This window comes from Euphorbia lathyris, chromosome 7 (genome assembly GCF_963576675.1).
Source record: "Euphorbia lathyris chromosome 7, ddEupLath1.1, whole genome shotgun sequence".
In the NCBI taxonomy this organism is placed as follows: domain Eukaryota; kingdom Viridiplantae; phylum Streptophyta; class Magnoliopsida; order Malpighiales; family Euphorbiaceae; genus Euphorbia; species Euphorbia lathyris.
In genome coordinates, this window is record NC_088916.1 from 58,818,371 (window position 1) to 58,840,759 (window position 22,389).

At 36.6% G+C, this 22,389-nt stretch overlaps 2 protein-coding genes across 5 annotated transcripts; both read left to right on the forward strand.

Moving 5' to 3' along the window:
- The first annotated feature begins 3,005 nt into the window (after positions 1–3,005).
- Positions 3,006–8,944, forward strand: LOC136235906 (probable methyltransferase PMT28). Of its 4 annotated transcripts, XM_066025992.1 has the most exons (10): positions 3,006–3,142; positions 3,337–3,453; positions 3,557–4,470; positions 4,574–4,723; positions 5,846–6,116; positions 6,243–6,335; positions 7,641–7,815; positions 8,015–8,257; positions 8,345–8,539; positions 8,606–8,944. In XM_066025992.1, exons 3-10 carry the CDS (start codon positions 3,598–3,600, stop codon positions 8,802–8,804), a joined length of 2,199 nt encoding a protein of 732 aa, XP_065882064.1. In that variant the 5' UTR covers positions 3,006–3,142; positions 3,337–3,453; positions 3,557–3,597; the 3' UTR covers positions 8,805–8,944. The 4 variants fall into 4 exon arrangements, with proteins under 4 accessions (XP_065882064.1, XP_065882063.1, XP_065882062.1 ...); XM_066025991.1 differs by having other exon boundaries at positions 3,337–4,470; XM_066025990.1 differs by having other exon boundaries at positions 3,066–3,453.
- Positions 8,945–12,440: 3,496 nt separating this feature from the next.
- Positions 12,441–16,116, forward strand: LOC136235921 (S-adenosyl-L-methionine-dependent tRNA 4-demethylwyosine synthase). Its single transcript, XM_066026005.1, has 8 exons — positions 12,441–13,629; positions 13,724–13,839; positions 14,289–14,464; positions 14,571–14,761; positions 14,869–14,955; positions 15,154–15,311; positions 15,392–15,602; positions 15,687–16,116. Exons 1-8 carry the CDS (start codon positions 12,754–12,756, stop codon positions 15,825–15,827), a joined length of 1,956 nt encoding a protein of 651 aa, XP_065882077.1. The 5' UTR covers positions 12,441–12,753; the 3' UTR covers positions 15,828–16,116.
- The last annotated feature ends 6,273 nt before the right edge of the window (positions 16,117–22,389 follow it).

Here is a 22,389-nt window from a genome sequence, read left to right on the forward strand (position 1 = left end):
TCTAAGGATCTCACTAAACAAAGACCTCAGTCATTTTTGAGCCTCGTGAGATGGGCCAGAGACTTTATCAAGTGGGATGAACATTGCCTCAACCCACTGTTGAGAGACCATGCCACTAAAGAAGACCATAAGTTTCGGCACCGTATTAAGCCGGAGAACGATCGATAGAGGCCACGAGAGCGATCAAAGCATGACTTTGTGCCACTCAATGCCCCTTGTAAAGAAGTCTTATTCTAGGCTAAAAAGACATATTGAGTATCCCCCAATATCAAGTGGACCGGACAACTAAGCAATGAAACCTATTATGAGTTCTATAAGTGTGAAGGGCATAATGCAAAAGATTGCAGACAACTGGACCTCAAACTAGATAGGTTGGCTGAAAAGGGAATGCTAAATCACTCTAAAAAATCCATTGAAGACACTTACGCAAGATCAAAAGGCCTCCCAACCTTCGACATGTGCCCCCTGATGAGTAATTAATGTAATTGTCAGAGGACCTACTAGTGATAGAGATGCAAAGTAGAAATAAAGTCCCAGTGACTGTCATATGATGCATGAATACGAGTTGGAATTCAATTACCACCACCTAAAAAAATACCCATAGACAAGCACATGTTGATGCTTTGATAATCCATATACAGATCGAGAATTTCACTGCCCAATGAGTATTTATTGACACTAGGAGCTCAACAATCCTCATCAGTTGAAAGGCCTATGAAGCTTTCTGGCTGGACCTAAATAGGCTTATACTAATCGAGACCCCACTATTAGGAATCAACATACACCCCATCCGTTTTAGGGAGTATTATAATGAAAGTTGAATTAGGGAATAGACACCAGAAGTGGCAAACCAAAGCTGAGTTCTTAGTAGTTGACACTACACTTTACTACAATGTCATCATAAGCCGAGCCCTCCTATCAAAATATATCAAAGCCTTATCCATGCATCACTTAGCTGGGCAGATCCCTACACAGAAAGGGATGGCAATAGCAAAAGGTAATAAAAAAGGTTGCTCAAGAAACATACTACATGCCAAGCTGATAGAGCTAAATATTGTAGAAGAGGAGAAAGAAACTCGAAGGGAAGATCGAAATACTCACTTTGACAGAGGGAAAAGCAGTCTAAATAGCAACATAGCTCCTAATCAAAGTACATGAAGATAATTCTAAGACATTAAAAAGGAAAATAAAGGCCTTTATTTGGACCCTTTCGGATATTACCAGTATCCATCTTGAGATCATGACCTACACTTTGGATGTGTAGATCTAGAGGTTGGGTAGGTTAAGAAAACGAAGCAAAACCATAGGGTAGAAAGGCAGAGGGCAATTGCAACTGAAATAAAAAAAAAGCTTTTGGAGTGCGAACATATCAGAAAGGTTCACTACACTGAATGGGTAAAAAATGTCGTGTTAGTAAAAAATGCTAACAAAAAATGGAGTTATATGTTGACTTAACTGACATCAATAAGGCACACCCTAAAGATAGCTATCCACTGCTCTACAGAGATATGCGGGTGGACTCAACCAAAATAGGAGAAATTTGTTGACTGGCGAAATTTTTCCTTTTATAGAAAAGGGTAGGAAGATGAAGAGTCACACTCGTTATTACCACTTAAGCCAACTAGTCCAACGTGTCACTCTGACACAGTCGTCATTTCTTACTTCTCAATGACGCATGCTCTATATAGAGCTCACTTCATCATCAGTTACGTATAAATAACAACATTACACACGACACGTGGCACTCCCACAAGTGACTTTCTAAAAAGGCACAACAATGGGCACAAACATCTTAGCAACATATTCCAAAGCACTTCGTTGTCCCTTTCCAGCCTCACATCAAATGATTTGGGACACCACATACTTTTTGGAGGGAGACTAATTGATGAGGGATATGGGTCTGCAGGCCAGGACAACCCAATATAGCTTTCTAAGCTCATTCAAAAGGCAAGTCTAGCAGAAATTTGGCCTACTAAGCCATATCTCAAAGGTACTATGTACAATGGACTAGATTCCCAGCTCCTATAAATAGTAGGACCTTATTAATGGTAAAAAGATTTTGATCTCTCTCTTACTCTCATTGGTCATTAACCTTTGTTATATCTTCTTGGTACTAACTTGAACGCAGAGTGTTCTCACGAACCGATCCCAGCGCAGGAGGAGAACAACAGAGGAACGGTTACCGAAAATTTCATATCTCAGTTATTAATTATTTTGTATTCAAAATATTTATTTTCATTATAAATATTATCGTTAATGGCCGAGAAATTTTGGAAAATGATTTTTTCTATTTTTATATGTAGGTTTATTACCCCGATCGTCCTATATGTCATTCCACTCTTTAAGAAATTGGTTGAGGGAACGCACTTCTTGAAGCATTTGGACTCCACACCTCCAACAATCTTTATGTGTTTTGCTCCATCTTGGCTGAAGTTACCAAAACACTCCAAATCTCTAAATAATCGACTTAGAGTAACATGCCCAATCTTAACTAATTATATACTCCCTCCGTTTCATATTATATGTCATTTTAGAGAGTTGTATAGAAATTAAGGATATTGGAAAAAAGACATTATTGCCCCTTATCTATTGATTCTAATATTTATATATTCTATAATAAGTCGATTATTATAATTAATTTCCGTAAACACGCATTTTATAGCAGAAAAAAAGATGACTTAACATGTACTGATCATGTAAAATGACATGTAATATGAAACAAAAAAACATCTCTAGAAAGATATGTAATATGAAACGGAGGTAGTATCTTTTAAGAAATTATTTAGGTGAGGGTGTGTAATTAGGAAATCTTATTTATTTTGAAATGCAATCGAAGAGTATAGTAAATAGGAGTGAATTTAGATGATTTTTCTTACATTCCAAATTGAAGCGATTGAAGCGGAACCATGGTACATTTAACAAGCTTACTAATTGGCAACTATTATTTGCTAGTTGATTCCTGCAAAGCAATGCTAGAGTTCGTTATTGGCAAGCGGAACCATGGTACATTTAACAAGCTTACTAATTGGCAACTATTATTTGCTAGTTGATTCCTGCAAAGCAATGCTAGAGTTCGTTATTGCCCAATTATTACGCAGCCAATTACCAAACTCGAACAGGGAACATCGGCAGCTGTCGCCAGGTTTAGCTATCTCTTCCGCACTCTGTTTTTTTATTTCATTACTGTTCACCGGATAACATGCCGCCTACTAGGCCGATGTGACTGCGGCTCTGTACTAACCTTAAAGCTGCTTTCACCATTCAAAAAATGAACTAAAAGACAAACAAACGTTTATAAATTGAAAACGCCCTTTCAACCTTCTCTTCCATTCTCAGTGCAGCCATTTTTCTAAGTTGGATAGGATGGGTCCGATTGACCCTCTTAAAAGCTCGTGATTAGCTGTTCTTACTCATCTTACACACTTCAAAACTTGCTTTACTTACTTCACAAGGGTAATAATTTCCTTTTCCTCCTCCGATTCAGTTTCTTATTTATGATTTTTCTAGATTTGCATCCTCTCTTTTTGTCTTTTACCTAAATCTTTGATTCATGTAGCTCTATGTAATTGCTTTATTTCTATTGAGAGTTGGAGAAAAATGGCCATAGCTAGGCTTGTTCGCCATGCGAAACGACCTTATGGATTATGTGCAAAGATGACAGCAGTAGCGGTTATGGGTCTCTGCTTTATATTTGTTTGGTCTGTGTTCTCTTCTTCTTCCTCTGTTGTAACAACTCAAAGAGAGAGCTTCGACGATATCGCGGAACCAGTTCCAGCAAACCACAGGGCAAGCAATGTTAAGTCACCGATTAAACAAAAAGAGCCAGAAAAGCTTGAATCTAGTAGAGGAGATCACAGAGGAAATTCTCGACCTGGTTTAGAGTCTAGTGAAATTGGGGAAAAGATAAATGGGACAACTCCTTTGTCTGGGATGAGGCATGAATCTAGGGAAAATGAGAAGAAAGAGAAAAAAGTGAAAGATAGTCCTCGAAAATTGCCTAATCGAGTGGAGAAACATAGTACTATTAAAGAGGAGGCTGAAAATGAAGAGTTGGAAAAGGAAGAGGATGAAGAAGAGGAAGGGATAGTAGTGGATGGTAGGGAAGAGGCAAATGATGATCAAATTGAAGGAAATGAAAATGGAGAAAAAGAAGACTCGTTGATTGAAACAACTGATCAAGAAGCTGTAGAGAAGGAAGAAGAAGAGAGTGATAGGGGAAAAAGTGCAGGGAAGAAGACAAAGATAAAGGGGCCTTTATTTGATCCAAAAGCACATTATAATTGGAGATTTTGTAGCACAAGAAGCAAGCACAATTACATTCCTTGTATTGACATTGAAACTAGTTCTGGAAGAGTGCAAAATTATAGGCATACTGAGAGAAGTTGTCCGAGATCATCTCCAATGTGTCTTGTTCCTCTTCCTCATGAGGGTTACAGCATTCCAGTGTCTTGGCCTGAGAGCAAGTCAAAGGTATAATAAAACCATAATCAAGAGGTCTGCTACCTATTTTCCTCTTGAATTTTGGTGTTCTTGAGGTTTGATGTTTGTTTGATGGTTGTTTATTTGTTTGCAGATATTGTACAAAAATATAGCACATCCAAAACTTGACACATTTATTAAGAAAAATAGTTGGCTTGTTCACTCAGGGGATTTTCTTACTTTTCCTCAAAACCAATCTGAATTGACGGGTGGAGTTCAACACTACCTTGAATCCATTGAAGAGGTGAGTTTTTCTGTTTGTAACATCTGAACTCAGAGCAATATGCATGTTTTTTATGTTCAAGTATAGGAGGATTAGATGCTATCAAACAGTGCGAGCGCCTGCGTGGCACAAGATTCACTAAAAAAAAATAATGTATAAAATCATAAATAACAACAATTAACATTTCAAAAATACAACATATAGTCAAATGCTAAATCATATTATCTATGATCTTAATCATGAAATCTAGCATGAAATAAATTCCAAATTAGCTATTAACTCTCCTTTATCCTAATTCATAATGATAGATTCTAAATCTAAAGATTAAAGTTGAACCAAATCTTAAGTTAATTAACCAATAGGTCTAGTAACTACTTTTCATCAACACTAGAGTCTTCATAGTCCATATTCATTACTGATCAAAGTCATCACCGCCACTATCATCATTTGCAAGATCAAATTCATCTTCAACATTCTCAATCTTATTCTCTTCATCTTCAAGGTACTCATCTACAAAGCCTGATTCTTCTTCCTCCTCATCTCTAAGAACTGTAGGAATTTTTTCTCCAACACTAGAAGATGGTGCTTTAGCCTTCTCCTTTGGCCTAGGCTTAGCACTTTTTTCCTACTCTCGTACGATAAGAACTTTTTTCAACAATAGATGATATAGATTGGGAAGGGTTAAGATTGAAATAACCACTTTTTAACTTGGAACCCTGAAAAAAATTTGTCTAGCTTATAAAATTGCGCCTAGGTGCGCCTCTAGGAAGTTGCCAGTTTCACAAAAGCACGCTCAACAGCTCAAGAGGTGCGTGCCTCTTGAACAGGGCTCGCCTTTTGGCTTCTCAGGTGGCATGCCTAGAGCCTAATGCCCTTTGACTTTGAGCGTGAAGCGCGCTTTTGATAACTATGTAGTGTATGCTTAGGAAATAAGCCGGATTTATTTTCTTCCATTATTAACGAGGGTGATGCAACATCCTCATGAAACTCATCTTTTGTTGCTTTCCACCCCTTGAACAGGAAAGTGCCGCCTCAACTTATACTTAACTTGTTTTCAAGTATATAAGAATGAAATTAATATCATTGGAAAAACTATTTTAGAGCAGAATACAGCTAATCCCTGTAATTAATTTGGTATGTTAGATGGTACCAGACATCGAATGGGGGAAGAATATTCGCGTAGTTTTGGACATTGGATGTAGAGATTCAAGTTTTCTAGCTTCACTTGTTGACAAGGACGTACTCACATTATCCCTTGGCTTGAAGGATGATCTAGTTGACCTAGCCCAAATTGCCCTGGAGCGTGGCTTTCCAGTAGTAGTTAGCCCATTTGGGACTCGAAGGCTTCCTTTCCCTAGTGGTGTTTTTGATGCTATTCATTGTGGAGAATGCAGCATTCCTTGGCATTCACATGGTATTTTCATTCTTATGTCATTGTTATTCAAATGTTTTTCTTTCTCGTTCCTTATTATTTTTTGTCAAGGATCTATTTTCTTTTTATTTTGCTGGATTTGTATCATGACTTTTTACATTGTTTTAGGCGGTAAGCTTCTTTTAGAGATGAACAGAATTTTAAGGCCTGGCGGATACTTCATTTTGTCAACTAAACATGAGAACGTCGAAGAGGAGGAAGGTTTGTGACCTTATCTTACAAAAATGCTTATTCCATTCTTTTATACTTATTAAATAACTTGCTGTGAAGTTTGTTTTATCACCTCTTTAACTCAGCAGACCCTTCGTTACTTCTACTGGTCTGGTTCTCTCTAAATAGTAGGAAGATGGTATTGTATTTGTCTGGATATATGCAAACTATACATATAAAATGGAAGGCAAAAAGCATTTGAGGCCCCTAATCTTTCATTTTTACTTATAAACCCTTGATCTTTTATTTTGGTCACATTAAGCCCCTGATGATCAGAAGTCAGGTTTGAACATAAAACTCCTTCAACAGAGCATTTGAAATTTCTATTTTTAACATTTCGAAAGAAGTTATTTACATGTGTGATGTGGCTAAAGAGAAACTCTAGAAACCTTATTTCAAACTGTAAAAAATAGAATATACAATTTTAGACACAGATGAATTTTGTTCACAACTAGCTAATTTGGTAAGCAGAGGCATAAAAAAGGGCGGCCCGGTGCACTACGTGTCCTAGCTAAGCGAGGGTCCCACCACAAGGGTGTATTAGGGGCAAGCCTTCCCCTGCCAAATTTTTTGGCAAGAGGCCGCTCCTAAGACTCGGACCCGTAACCTCTCGGTCATACGACAACAACGTTTACCGTTGCACCAAGGCTCGCCCTAAGCAGAGGCTTAATATGACAAAAAAAATAAATGATAAGAGGTCTGAAGTGTTGAAATAAAAGATAAGGGCTCAATCCACCAAAATGGAAATGATGAGAAGCCTTAGGATGCTTTTTCCAAAATGGAACCATATTCTAGACCATCTACATGACCTCTACAGTCATCTCCTTTAGCTAGAACTTCCAGTGTTAAGTTGTATCCAACATTATCTAGTCTTCACTTACGAAGTCAAGGATTTGGTTTCTTTCTTGAATTCTCCTTATTATTGATCACCCTCTCTTCTAAAGAGGTTTTTTTTTTTTTACAGGGGAGCGGGTCCTTGGAGGACCCCCCAGACATAAAACGTTTGTATGGGGGTCCTTGGGAGGACCTGGTCCCCTCTAAACTTTCCCCTTCTAAGTGATCTTCATCTTTCTCTGTAGCATCATAGTTTACTGCATTCAGCAATTTCTCTTTGATATGTTTCAGAATCCTAATCCCATATTACATGGAAAATAAAATAAAAAAAGTTGACTGATTAGCTATATTTCGATTTAGTTTCGTCTTCTAAGTGATCCATTTTATATTAATTTTTGTTTTGCATTAAGCATAGAAAAAAGCTTCCCTTATTTATCTACCTCGACACTTCTTTGGTTCCAGCCATGATCGCCTTGACAGCATCTATCTGCTGGAATGTTTTAGCACATAAAACTGATGAAGTAAGCGAAGTGGGTGTTAAAATCTATCAGAAACCCGAGTCAAATGACATATACAAGTTGAGAAGAAAGAAAAATCCACCTCTGTGCAAGGAAAATGAAAATCCTGATGCAGCCTGGTAAGTCGAAAAACAAATCTTTTCATTTTAGCATGATAGCATCAATGCTTATGCTCAGCATCAAGATTTGCTTCTGGCATTTCATATGTTTTATATGTGATCATTAAATTAATATGCCTTCTTATTTAGCTTGCTAGCTGCCATTTTCTACTTTACAATGCACTTGAATTCGATGGTCACGGCTCTTTTCTCATACTAGGTATGTTCCTATGAAAACCTGCTTGCACATTATTCCATCTTCAATTGAACAACATGGAACAGAATGGCCTGAAGAATGGCCGCAGAGGCTAGAAACTTATCCTGACTGGATGAACAATAAAGAAAAATTGATTGCAGACACCAATCATTGGAAAGCTATAGTCGAAAAGTCTTATCTGACTGGAATCGGTATCGATTGGTCAAACATCCGCAATGTAATGGACATGAAAGCCGTCTTTGGAGGGTACTTATGCTAACAACTGCATTGATACCCTTACTTTCCTTTTCAAAGTTGTAATGCTAGCTCATAAGAATGGTGTATTTAATGCAGATTTGCGGCAGCTCTCTCGCAACATAAGGTTTGGGTGATGAACGTAGTTCCAGTCCACGCACCAGACACACTTCCAATCATATATGAACGTGGTCTTACCGGTGTTTACCATGACTGGTGTGAATCCTTTGGCACATATCCGAGATCATATGACCTTTTGCACGCTGATCATCTGTTTTCACGGCTTAAGAACAGGTTAAAAACTTTATTTAAACTCTCTATTCATTGTGATTATGTGTTTGAAAATGTAAAGTTTTGCAGGTGTAAGCAACCGGTATCAATTGTGGTGGAGATGGACAGAATATTGAGGCCAGGTGGATGGGTTATTATAAGAGAAAAGGTAGAGATATTAGATCCATTAGAGGGAATCTTGAGGAGTTTGCATTGGGAGATTCGGATGACTTATACTCAGAACAAAGAGGGGATATTATGTGCCCAAAAAACCATGTGGCGGCCTTAAAAACTCTGTATATTAGAGGAGTTAGAAGATTGATTTGAGGCAAGTTTTACTTTTTCTTCTTGCTGCCTCCTGTAGAGTAGTACAATGATAAACTGCAACTAATTGGATTCAATGATATAACACTTCCATCATTTCTAGTATGTCACCGAGCATGGACGTACGCATACATGAGATTCCATGTAGATTAAGATACTGTATGAATATAATTAATTGAAGGAGAATGCACATATATATACATCAAAGCTATAATTTATACAGTTGTAGATACTGGGATCGGAGGACCTATGAAGAAAAGCTTTTAAGAAATGATCGGAATCTGTCAATCCAAACCAAACGGAAAATCAGTGAGAAATAAAATAAAAAATGTGTTTAGTTAATTAACCAGGTTGTTAATTAATTAAATCCAAACTCATTCCGACTTAATTAATTGTTCAAATGGTTAATTAAATAAATCGGAATATTGATCGAATTAATTAAATAATCCAAAACGATAATTTAACCGAGCCGAGATGTTTAGTCCTAATTAATTAAAGCGGCAATTTAATTAATTCCGCGTGAATAGAAAATAACAGGGTGGTTTCTGGTTATATTTGTTGTTTTTATTTTTATTATTTTATTTTCAAAAATAAAATAGAGTGAGGGCCCCACATGAGGGGTCTGCCGAATTTGTCACGGGTCCGAAACGGACCCGTGCCGAGCCGGGCTTGAGTGTGGGCTGCCCGAGCCAGGCCTACGCTCGGCCATGTGCATAATTTTTGTGGGTTGCTACTTACCGCTCTAATTTTCCCACTTACCGCCTGGAAAAAGACATATTAGCCTCTTCCTTTATTTTGAAAAAAAAAAAAAAAATTTCAAACCCCTTCCCACCACATTTAAAAATTTTGGATTTTTTTTGCCTTGGTGGGCCAAATGGCCCGCCACTAAATGACCCGCCATCCCTTGTCTAGTGGCGGGCCATTTTACCCGCCAAGGCAAAAATCCGGAGATTTTAAATGTGGTGGCAAAATTCTAGAAATTTTGCCTTGGCGGGCCAAATGGCCCGCCACTAGATAAGGAATGGCGGGTGAATGACCCGCCACTCCTAAAGGGATGGCGGGTGATTCACCCGCCACTCCTTTAGGAATGGCGGGTCATTCACCTGCCATGGTAAAATTTCGGAAAATTTTTTAAAAATTGAAAATTTTCTAAATTTTTAAAAAAATTGAGGGCAAATAAGTAAAATAAGGACGGTAAGTGGGAAAATAAGGGTGGTAAATAGCAACACCCTAATTTTTAGAGTAAATTACGTCAATGGCCACTAAACTTTGTCTATTTTCGATAGGGTTGCTGAATTTCAAAACATAACATAAAAGTAACTGAGACTCAACTTTTTAAAATTTGCTCATTCTTCAACAAGTTAACTTCACTCTATCTCTCTATTTTACTCCTCACTTTCATTATATAACCTTTTATCTCTCTCTTCATCTCTTTTGCTCTTTACATCTCTCTCTTCGTAAACCTTATTCATCTAACTAGTATAAAACAATGGGCTCTTACGGTGATAAAGACGACGATGATCTGATTCATATCTTCAAACAACATATCTACCCACACCTTTCCTATGAATTCCCACTTCTCGATGCTCACTTGCTCCGACACAGTCCGATTGATTTTTGAGAAGCTCCTGGTGTCCGCAGAGGAATTGAGAGAGAAACAGAGAGAGTGAACGAGATGAAAATAGAGAAAAAGTGAAAGAAGGTAAAATAATGGATGTAATTTAGTGCAGAGTTCAGTGAATTTTATGTTATGTTTAGAAGTTCAGTGCCCCAGGAGAGTGTAATTTTTAATAACCAATTATGGGTCTCATATGGGGTTCCACTTTGTTTACAAAGATGGAGGCAATCAATTGTGTTAGACCATCTTCAAGAGATTATTAATCCACTATTTAAAAATAATGTAAACAATTGACTCTTAGTGATTTGAAGACATGACTAATGTATATCATGACCAATAATACTTCTTATGTTCACTCCTTAGTTATTATTTAATCATTAAAATTATTAAGTATTATTATATTTACCAACAGTGTGAAGTGAGAGATTTCATAATAATAAATTATTAATAAAAAATAAAATAATAAGAGTAGAGAGACTCTCTAATAATAGAGACATGACGTTTATTTTAGGGGTTTTAGGAAAGGACAAGTTAATGGTGAATTTTCATTCATTATATTGGTATTTGTTATAATAAGGGATAATTTTTAAATTAAACCCATTGGTTACAAGTTTTTGCAAATCGGTAGTTGTAAGTATTTTTGTTACAAATCAAATCATGTGGTTTGCGTTGTTATCAGAATCAATGCTAATGTCTTAACTCTGTTACAAGGCTGATATGGACAAGATATTTTTGGAAAAAAGTTGACTTTGACAAGTCAACTCTTGTTTAGCAAATATTGCATTCTTCTTCTTGACTTTTTAAACTCGAAAAAGTAAAAAAAAAAAAAAAGATTTTTCTTAAAATATCATTGTCTTTTAGCAAAGTTAAGACATTTATCTTGATTCGGCTAACGGCACAAATCAAAAGGTTTAGTTTGTAACAAGAATTTCACAGGTACAAATCTGCACAAAAATTTATAATCACAAAGTTTAATTTAAAATTATTCCTTTCATTAATTTAATTATTCTCTTTACTTTTTTTTAGTTACATATTTACCTTTAACTCCTCTAATTTATCTTTGATTATCAAACCTCCTAAGATTTTCTATTCTTTATGCCTCGTTTTACTACATTGAACCTCTACCATCCTCACAGAAATCTACTTTAGTTTTTGTTTTACTTTTTAATTTTTGTTTTGTTGCATATATTTATTTTTTTATTATTTTTTAATTTTTAGATTAATTTCACTTTTGATCCTTATATTTATATATTGTTAATTCTTTTCCTAACAAAATATTTTTGAACAAATTTTACTTTTTAATTTTCCTTTTGATTCTTATACTTATTTATTTATAATTTTTCACCCCTAGACTAATTTTACGTTTGATCCTTATACTTATTTATTTTTATTTTTTTTACCTTGGAAACTAATTTTGACCAATTTTATTTTAGTTTCCTCAGTTTCACTGTCTTTTGATTTTAATGGTTGAAGTAATTGATTTTTATTCTTATATCTACATGTGATAAGTTAATTAATCCATACACGCGTATGTATAAAAATTGTTGTTAAAAACAATTCACAACTCTGGTTTATCACCTCATTTGAAGCAAACAGTCGCAAAATAAATCATCAGTATATTATTTCCTTTCTGGAACCAAAACAAACAAATAAAGGAATTCATAGTCATTGTTTTCATTTCTCGTTGTTTTTCTTCTTGATTTTGAAAAGAGTCTATTATAGTGAGTTTTTAATCTAAAATCCTCAAATTTTAACTTAAACCTAATAAAGCAATATCTTAGAGATGCATGCCCACCTTGGTTTTATCCAACTATATTTATATTTTAAATAATTTATATTTGATTTCTCGATTCGAGATTCGTTAGGTATATTTTAAATGGATCCTTTCCAATTAAAAAGATTTTTACTTTTACGTACGTTAGGATTTGGACTCGACATCTAGCTTAATTAAATCATCTTTTACACCACCCGGATGCTCTAATGCTCAGAACCATCGTTGAATTTTCTCTAGCTCATGAACCATTGTTCGATGAAGACGGCCCTGGCCTTGCTGCCAAAATTGAAGGCCCATACCCCATAGAATCACCGCCGAGCGCTCGATTATTTTGATTCGTTTACGCGAATCATTATGAATGAAACTGAAGTTACTTCTACTTCAGTGCTCCGCCGTACCGGTTGTCTTCCTCTTCTTCGAGCTTCTTCCATGGCTGACGCAGTTTCTCTACCTTCCTCGACAACGATCTTACTTCTCTCCGTACTCTCTTTCTAACACTTTTCTCACATCCAAATCCCAATCATGCCCCTCTCTTCCTATCCCGCTCGATTAAGTCTTCTTGCTATCCTCTCTGCCTCCACCTTCTACTGCTTCTACAAGTCTCGCCGTCTCAAACTCCTTAAGCTCTCCCTCAATCCTACTCCTACTCCTAATGCCGCCTCCCCAAGCTCTTCTTCTACGAGAGGCAAATTATTCTTCATCTCCCAAACAGGAACTTCTAAAACCCTAGCACAACGACTCCACATTATTTTGGAGTTAAATGATCTCTCATTTGACCTAATCGATCCCAAAGACTACGAGCCCGAAGACCTTCCTAAGGAAACATTAGTCTTAATCGTTGCTTCCACTTGGGAAGATGGCAAACCGCCTCCAGAAGCTAATTTCTTTGTGAATTGGCTTGCTGAGAGCGCTGAAGATTTTCGAGTAGGTTCGTTGCTGCTCTCTAAGTGCAAATTTGCGGTTTTTGGAGTTGGAAGTAGAGCTTATGGCAGCAATTTCAATGCGGTGGCTAAAGAATTTTCCAGGCGGTTGAGGGAATTAGGTGCCGATGAGATTGTGGATGTTGGGGAAGGTGACGTGGATGGTGGTGAAGTGGATGGGGTTTTTGAGAAATGGAGTGGGAAGGTTGTTCAGGTTTTGAAGGGAAATGGTGTTGAGAATGGAGAGTTTTGTGATAATGGGTTTATTGGTGATGAAAGTGATAACGAGAATGCAGTTGATGAATATGAAACTACTGATGACGAGAATGTTGAGGAGGATTCAGGGATAATAGATCTTGAGGATATTGCAGGTAAAGGGCCTTCAAGGAAGTCTGGTGCAGTGCCTGAAACTAATGGGAAATTAAATGGTCAAAAAGAAATGGTGACTCCAGTAATCAGGGCCAACTTAGTAAAACAGGTAGCCTTTCATAATCATTTTATATATATATATATTTTCCTTTCATTGAATTTTTTTTCCATCTATTTACAGAAGCTTGCAATGAATTTTGCAGGGATACAAGGTTATTGGTTCTCACAGTGGAGTTAAAATTTGTCGATGGACCAAATCTCAACTGAGAGGCAGAGGAGGTTGCTACAAGCACTCATTTTATGGAATAGAAAGTCATAGGTAAGGACTTTGTGATTCTTTTATAGGCATGGCATTGGTTTTGTTCTATGCGTTCTTGTATATTATATACGAATTTTTGGTTAACAATGATCCTTAAATTCTTTGTCATATTATTGAAATCCTGGCTTTTGAAAACTGGCTACTCTGTATCTATCTTTAGCATGATGCATATGTTTCTCCAAATGCATTGCCTGCTTAAAGTAATACTGGTAGAGGAAAAGGGAAGAAAAACCAAAATATTGAAGATATGAGATTTCAAAATTTTGTTACTTATCTATTTATGGTCATTCATAATTGCAGTCTTTTTAACTACCCACAGTTTTTTTTAGTTTGTCTCCCTCATTGATTTTTTCTACGTTGTTTTATTTATTAGTTCCATGTAAACTTTTTAGCTATTACCATTTTGCTTTGTCTAGAAATATTAACTGTTGGAAACTTGAATAAAATAGGTGCATGGAGGCAACTCCTAGTCTGGCTTGTGCCAACAAATGTGTTTTCTGTTGGAGGCATCACACAAATCCTGTAGCAAAGAGCTGGCAGTGGAAGATGGACGATCCTCTAGAAATTGTGAATTCTGCCATAGATGAGCATAAAAAGATGATAAAGCAGATGAAAGGGGTTCCTGGTAATCTCTATATTGCAGTTGTGTGGCTATGGGGGCATGGATTTTTATTTATATTTATGGGTTATCTGTTAACAGTACTGCCGTTGCTTACAACATTCTGTTCCAGGTGTTACATTGGATAAATTGGCTGAGGGGCTCTCCCCTAGGCATTGTGCTCTCTCTCTTGTTGGTGAACCTATAATGTATCCTGAGATCAATACGCTTGTGAATGAGTTGCATCAGAGGCGGATATCTACTTTTCTGGTGACAAATGCTCAGTTTCCTGAAAAGATCAAAATGCTAAATCCTATAACGCAGGTCTGCAGGCCATCATTGAATTATTTGTTGAAGATAAATCTGGCATCAAAGGTCCTTGTTTCTTGCTACTGGACATAAAATTTATTTTATTTTTTTGATACATGCAGTTATATGTCAGTGTGGATGCTGCAACAAAAGATAGTTTGAAGGCAATTGATAGGCCATTATTTGGGGACTTTTGGGAGCGATTTAATGTAAGTAATTTTCTAATATCTTATTTGGTGAGCTATTGTGTTAGGTGCTTATAGTTGTTTGTTTTCTGTCAAATTCTTTTGGTTTTCTGTCAAGGTATGCAAAGTTTTCACGTTGGCTCATCTGTTTTTTTAAATGCATTTTTGCATTTGGTAGTGTCAGCAATTCAAATATTTACTCTTTGCTTAAAATCTTTTCAGGATTCTCTGAAAGCCCTTAGGGAGAAACATCAAAGGACCGTTTATCGCTTAACATTGGTGAAAGGATGGAATACAGAGGATATAGATGCTTATTATGACCTCTTTAGCATTGGACAGCCTGATTTTATTGAGATTAAAGGTGTTACATACTGTGGAACGTAAGTTGCTCTAATATATGATATTATTTTATATTTTTATCACCAATAAATGCTTGGTTTAGACTTTTCCCCTCGTATAGGTCTGCTACTTCAAAGTTGACAATGGAGAATGTGCCCTGGCATTATGATGTGAAAGCTTTCTCAGAGGCCTTAGCTATTAAAAGCGGAGGGGAATATGAGGTTGCCTGTGAGCATGTCCACTCATGTTGTATCCTCTTGGCAAAAACTGATAAGTTCAAAGTCGATGGCCAATGGTTCACATGGATAGACTATGAAAAGTTCCATGATCTGGTTGGTAACAGCGTTAAGATAATTATTTTACAACCCATTTCTATAAAACATGGCAAGTAGTAACATGTTTTCTTGAAAATACAGGTTGCTTCTGGAAAGCCTTTCAATAGCAATGATTACATGGTTGCCACACCATCCTGGGCTGTTTATGGGGCAGCAGAAGGTGGTTTTGATCCGGATCAGTCTCGATACAAGAAGGAGCGACATCATAAATCAAAACAATGACTGATAAGGTTAGAGTTGGTGCAATCTTTCCCTTTGTGTTAGTTAATTTTTGGTTATCGACATATACTGTATACCCATTAACCCATTTTGCATTATAATTTATGTCTATAGAGAGGAGAAGAATTATTAGTCTAGGATTGGATTTGTTTTCTTTTTCTTTTGAAATGGATGTAGTGAGGAAAGGATGTAGTTTTTGCCCTTAAAATTAATTTATGCTGTAGCTCGAATTGTGGAGTTCTTTTTCTTACAGAAATAAATTTTACGTGAAAGTTATCAGATTTTCATATCATTTGTGTGTTCTATCTGGAATAACCTCGTATGTGAGAGTGAATATACAATCCCAGAATGTGTGCAGTTCTCTGTTATGGTACTAGGATGTAGTTATGGGAAGGGTATGATTTTCTGGTTTGGTTGATCTTCAGCCTTGAGAGTTTATGGTGACTAAAATGCAAGGGCTCGTTCAGGGGCGGAGCCAGGGGGGTAGGGCAGGGTCTCCTGACCCTCCGGCCCGCCGGAACACATCACCAGGGGTGTTTTCCACCCCTGGGTAGGTAGTTTTCTGCCATGGCCCGAGCCCCTCCGGCATAGTTGTGAAAGGCAAAAGGTGAGCCGAGGCGATAAGGGCAAAATATCGCCTTGAGGCGAGGCGACGGTCTCTCACACTTGAGGCTAGGGATGGCAACGGGTAGTGTACCCGTGGGTACCCGGCACTACCCGACCCTAATGGGATTACCCGTACCCTGTATAAAAGGGTATGGGACGGGTATGGGATCAAAACCATTACCCGTTAGGGTAATGGGACGGGTATGGGAATACCCCCTAGGGTACCCGGTACCCGTCATAAAAATTTTTTATATTAATAAATATCATTGTTTTTTAGATGTAAGACGTGAAATTTAAACCCCAACACTTTATTTTTCAACAATTGAGTGATACCACTAAGCTACTTTATTCTTATTAATTAAAGTTCAATTTATTCAATTTTTAGATTGATAATTTATTAAATTTATAGTTTGTTAAATTTGTAATATTTTTTATTTATTTATTGATTCTTACGGGTAAGGGTACCCGCGGGTACCCGCGAATTAAATGGGAAGGGTATGGGATGCAAAAAGTATACCCGTTAGGGTAATGAGATGGGTACGGGTAATTAAAAAATAAAAGGGTAAGGGTTTGGGAATGACATTACCCGCGGGTACCCTACCTGTTGCCATCCCTACTTGAGGCGATAAAAAAATTAGAAAACACAAAATAAAATCATAACTCAAATTGGCTAGTTTAACTTCTAAGTTGTAAAACACAAAATAATAACTAATACTCATGATCAAGGATCCGTCTTTGTAATGCACTTGACCTCTTGCACATACTTCCAACAATGATAAGTTCTTTTTGTAGCTTCAAATGTATTAGAATTATTAATACTCATGATCAAAAGCCTGCAAGATTTGGGCAATAACACTTGTAATTAATAACTAATAATAAACTTTTATAAACTTACTTTTATAAACTTAATAAAACTAATAATAAACTTGTACAAACTTCATAAACTTTCATAAAAATTTGGGCAGCATAACATTTGGAACAAACAAAGTCATAAAAATTTGAGCAGCATAACACTTATAACCAGAAGAGTAAGAGAAGAAGAAAAGATGGAATGAGAAATAGAAGAGGGAGACAGAGACGTACATACCTGTAAGATAGGATTGGAAGAGTAACGTTGTTCTGTTGTGGCCGGGGGTGCTGTTGGAAGAGATGAAGTCTTCGAAGTGGACGTGCGATGGAGGAGATGAAGTCTTCGAAGTGGATAGAAGAAACCTTTCTATCGCGAACTGTTTGTTTCTGTTCTCTAATTTTTAACCTAAATTTGGCTTATCTTTTTGTATAACAGGTAAACTAGAATTTTACACCTGAATATCAAAGGCAACTGCCTCTCGCCTGGAACCGTCTCTCGCCTGCGGCGGAAAGGCGGTCGCCTTTGGAATTTTGCCCGCCTTCCATCGTAGAAGGCGGAGGCTTGATCGCCTGGGCCGCCTCTTGCCTCAGGCGATCGCCTCGGTCGCCTTTCACAACTATGTCCCCTCTTCTTCAACCTAATTTTTTTTTTGAAGTCATTAAAGTCTAAAACGACGTTGTTTTGGACTTTAATGAAACAACGTCGTTTTGGACTTCTAAAATTAAATATTTTTTATAAACTCTCCCGCTCGGCCCAAAAGAACAAACCCACCCCAGCCCACTAATCTAACCCACCCACTCATCCCTTTAATCCAAAAAAGATCGAACATCAGCCTCCCTAGGGGCGGAGCCAGGACCCAATAGTGGGGGGGGGGGGGGGGGGGGGGGGGGCTAAATTGTGTGTAAGAAAAAAAAAACAAATACATTCAAAAAAAATTCAAAAAAACAAATTCTTCATAAATTGCTAATAAATAGTTCTCATTACCTATAGTAAAAAGAAATTAACGTTTCTTGACCTTCAACCGACTCAAAGAAGATAAGTAATGCTGAGAAGGTGGCAATTTATTCCTTCGAGATGTCATAGCTTGGAAATTGCGCACAATCACTTCATTCTCAATATCAACAAAAATCCATTTTTCATCATAACACATCATACAATCTTCCAGAAAGTCATCACCCATCTTGTTGCGCAAATCCGTCTTAATAAGTTTCATTGCAGAGAAAGATCTTTCAACAGAAACTGTTGCAACTGGTAAGATCAAAATCAACTCAATAAGTCAGTATGTGAAGGAAAAAGAAAATGATACTTTAGCTCAATCATCTTCTTTGCAAGTACTCCAACATCATTCATACTAGAGAAAATTTGATTCGATCTCATTTCATAAATGAACAGTTTAAGTTCATCTTTGAGCTGAGATAGATCACAATAGGAAAAATCTGCTGAATATAACTCAGCAAGCCGAAGCACTCGTTGAAAATCAAAATTCTCAAATGAATTTGTAGGATCAAGACAGGAAATGCACACAAGTAGTTTTGTATTCGATTCAGAAAAGCGACTATCGAATTCAATAATAAGTCGAGCAATAACCTTGCATTGAGTAAATATAAAACGTCAACAAAATATTTAATAATAGCTATAAGTTATATGTAAAAAGAACAAGAAAAACATAGTACCTCCACAAAAATCTCCTTGTTAAAATGACGAAAATAAGTCATTGGTCCACCATCAAGTAACATTCTAGCCCGGTCATTCATAATATCATCCATATTTGGCATTTCAATGTCATTGGTTGCACAAAAATCACTGACTTCTTTGCATAACTGATCCCACCCATTCATTAAATAGTCTTTCAAATAGTCTTTTGTTATTTGGATCATTCGTAAAACATTAGCAATATTTTGATGCTTCATTTGTAGATATTTTGATAAAATATTTGTCATTCCAAATATGTCTTTCATCATATGAGCAATGAAGGAAATTTCATAACTATACATTCTTCTAAGCAAACCACACACTGTTTTTAATCTTACGATCAGTGGAATCAACATTTAAAACATCAAGCACTTGTTTAACTGAACTCCACATACTAATGAAACACGAAACAGTAGTATAGTGAGAACCTCATCGTGTATCACCTGGTCGAGCTAAACTTGTTTCTTGATTTTTGCCTTTTCCTGAAGTAAGTTCTCCACTTTCTAAAGACTGAACTACTTTCTCATGTTGAAGTTGATTGAGAATTTCTCTTCTTTTACATGAAGAACCAACAACATTCACAATGAGAGATAGATAGCTAAAAAAATCACCCACCATTTGGTTAACATCTGCAACAGCAACTACCACTAATTGTAGCTGGTGAGCAAAACAATGAATATAGTGTGCGTGTTTATTTTCACTTAAAACGAGTGTTTTTAGCCCACTAAGCTCGCCTCTCATATTCGAAGCTCCATCATAACCTTGACCTCTAAGACTAGAGAGAAATAATCTGTTCATTGCAAAGAAATTGTCAACTTCTTTTTTCAAAGATTGTGCACAAGTGTCTTGAACATGTACTAGCCCAAGAAATCGTTCAAGAACTTCTCAACTTTCATTCACAAATCTTGCAACCAAAGACATTTGCTTTTTCACAAAACAATCACGAGACTCATCAACCAACAAAGCAAACAACTTTCCATCAAGCTCTTTTAAAATAACTTTGAGTGTTTCAGATGCACAGCCTTTAATAACTTCTTTCTGAATTTGGTGGGAAGTCATTTAATTATTTTTCGGAGCATTCAAGTTCATAACATTATTCGCTTCTTCATTTTCATTGCAAAGAAATGTAAAAAGTTCAAGAAAGTGGCTCCCGTTCTAATCATTCCGGTGATTCATAATTTCCGCGAAAAGGTAAGCCTTTATTTAAAAACCATCAAACACATTTCACAACTGATGTTACTTGAGTGTGATAAGCAACCTCATTTGTGTCATTTGATTTCGATAACAAGTACTCAACATTTAGACTTTCCTTTTGAAATCCAAAAACTCGGTCTGTAGCATAATGATGTGGACTATTAATACCTCTTATATGATCTTTAAAGTTTTCTAAAGCATTTTTTCAATTTCTAAACCCAATTTCTATAAAAGCTTTATCACCATACCTATTTCCTCTAGCAAACAGATAACAATATAAACAAAATGCCGCATCTTTAGATATGCTATACTCTAACCATGGATACAAATCAAAACACTTAACTTGAAAACTTCTGTGAAGTTCGGAAATAAGGTTCGAGGAAATACATGACTCTCTGGTTGACAAGAACCTTTTAACAAATACCGCCTCCGTAATTCATCTTGAATTGCATTATCATACATAATAATTGGCTTTCTTTCCCCCCCGGATCACCCATTATATCATCGGATTCCACACATTATCTCTTTTCACTAGGATTAGGGTAGAGCACAAACCCCTTACAATAGTCAGTGAGTATACAGAGTACCTTCCTCTATATCATATACTCAACATTATTCTACCTCTGAGTGCTAAAACCGAGCAACTCAGAGTCTCCTAACAATTTTAGAATTGATAAAGGTTTTTGTTCTAATACACAGAACACTTTGAATGATATAAAATCTAATCTTTTACATAAGAATAAGAATGGGTGTAAGATTGTTTTGCTTTGCTTTGGCACAGAACTTCAAGTAGGAATTTGGTCAGTGTTTCGACTTGGTGAAGATCTGCATTGAATGAAGCAAATGAAAGGCCTATTTATAGTGATACATTGAGCCTTCGGTCATTTCGAAATTCAAAATAACCGTTGGAGGGAAACAACTCTACTGTCCCTTTCACTCCTTAGTGCTCAGTGTGTTCGGCCAATGAGATCACGGTCTCTTCTATCTTGATCATGCTTCAATAGCTTTTGGTCAGTGCGTCAGATTGTCTCTCCATTTATGGTAAAGATTCCGGACTTCACAGAAGTTTTCAAGTTAAGTGGTTTGATTCGTATCCATGGTTAGAGTATAGTGTATCTAAAGATGCTGCATTTTGTTTATATTGTTATCTGTTTGCTAGAGGAAATAGGTATGGTGATAAAACTTTTACAGAAATTGGGTTTAGAAATTGAAAAAGGCTTATGAAAACTTCAAGGATCATGTAGGAGGTACTAATAGTCTACATCATTATGGTACAGACCGAGTTTTTGGATTTCAAAAGGAAATGCTAAATGTTGACTACTTGTTATCGAAATCAAAGGACACAAATGAGGTTGCTTATCACACTCGAGTAACATCAGTTGTGAAATGTGTCCGATGGCTTTTAAAGGAAGGCTTACCTTTTCGCGGACATGATGAATCACTGGAGTCATTAGAACAGTGCCACTTTCTTGAACTTTTGACATTTCTTTGCAATGAAAATGAAGAAGCGAATAATATTATGAACTTGAATGCTCCGAAAAATAATCAAATGACTTCCCACCAAATTCAGAAAGAAGTTATTAAAGGTTGTGCATCTGAAACACTCAAAGTTATTTTAAAAGAGCTTGATGGAAAGTTGTTTTCTTTGTTGGTTGATGAGTCTCGTGATTGTTCTGTGAAAGAGCAAATGTCTTTGGTTGCAAGATTTGTGAATGAAAGTGGAGAAGTTCTTGAACGATTTCTTGGGCTAGTACATGTTCAAGACACTTGTGCACAATCTTTGAAAAAAGAAGATAATTTCTTTGCAATGAACGGATTATCTCTCTCTAGTCTTAGAGGTCAAGGTTATGATCTCTGTCTTCCTACTTTTAAGGCATCCGCGACCTGGAGCTTCGAATATGAGAGACGAGCTTAGTGGGCTAAAAAAACTCGTTTTAAGTGAAAATAAACACGCACACTATATTTATTGTTTTGCTCACCAACTACAATTAGTGGTAGTTGCTGTTGCAGATGTTAACCAAATGGTGGGTGATTTTTTTTAGCTATCTATCTCTCATTGTGAATGCCGTTGGTTCTTCATGTAAAAGAAGAGAAATTCTCAATCAACTTCAACATGAGAAAGTAGTGCAGTATTTAGAAAGTGGAGAACTTACTTCAGGAAAAGGCAAAAATCAAGAAATGAGTTTAGCTCGACCAAGTGATACACGATGGGGTTTTCACTAT

Bases quoted from the DNA above. Each gene is read 5' to 3' on its own strand.
- LOC136235906 (XM_066025991.1), top strand. From the start codon at position 3,598: ATGGCCATAGCTAGGCTTGTTCGCCATGCGAAACGACCTTATGGATTA. The intron at 4,724-5,845 runs GTGAGTTTTTCT...TTGGTATGTTAG, and splicing joins ACCTTGAATCCATTGAAGAG to ATGGTACCAGACATCGAATG. The intron at 6,336-7,640 runs GTTTGTGACCTT...CTTTGGTTCCAG, and splicing joins GAACGTCGAAGAGGAGGAAG to CCATGATCGCCTTGACAGCA.
- LOC136235921 (XM_066026005.1), top strand. From the start codon at position 12,754: ATGCCCCTCTCTTCCTATCCCGCTCGATTAAGTCTTCTTGCTATCCTC. The intron at 13,840-14,288 runs GTAAGGACTTTG...TGAATAAAATAG, and splicing joins TATGGAATAGAAAGTCATAG to GTGCATGGAGGCAACTCCTA. The intron at 15,603-15,686 runs GTTGGTAACAGC...TTGAAAATACAG, and splicing joins ATGAAAAGTTCCATGATCTG to GTTGCTTCTGGAAAGCCTTT.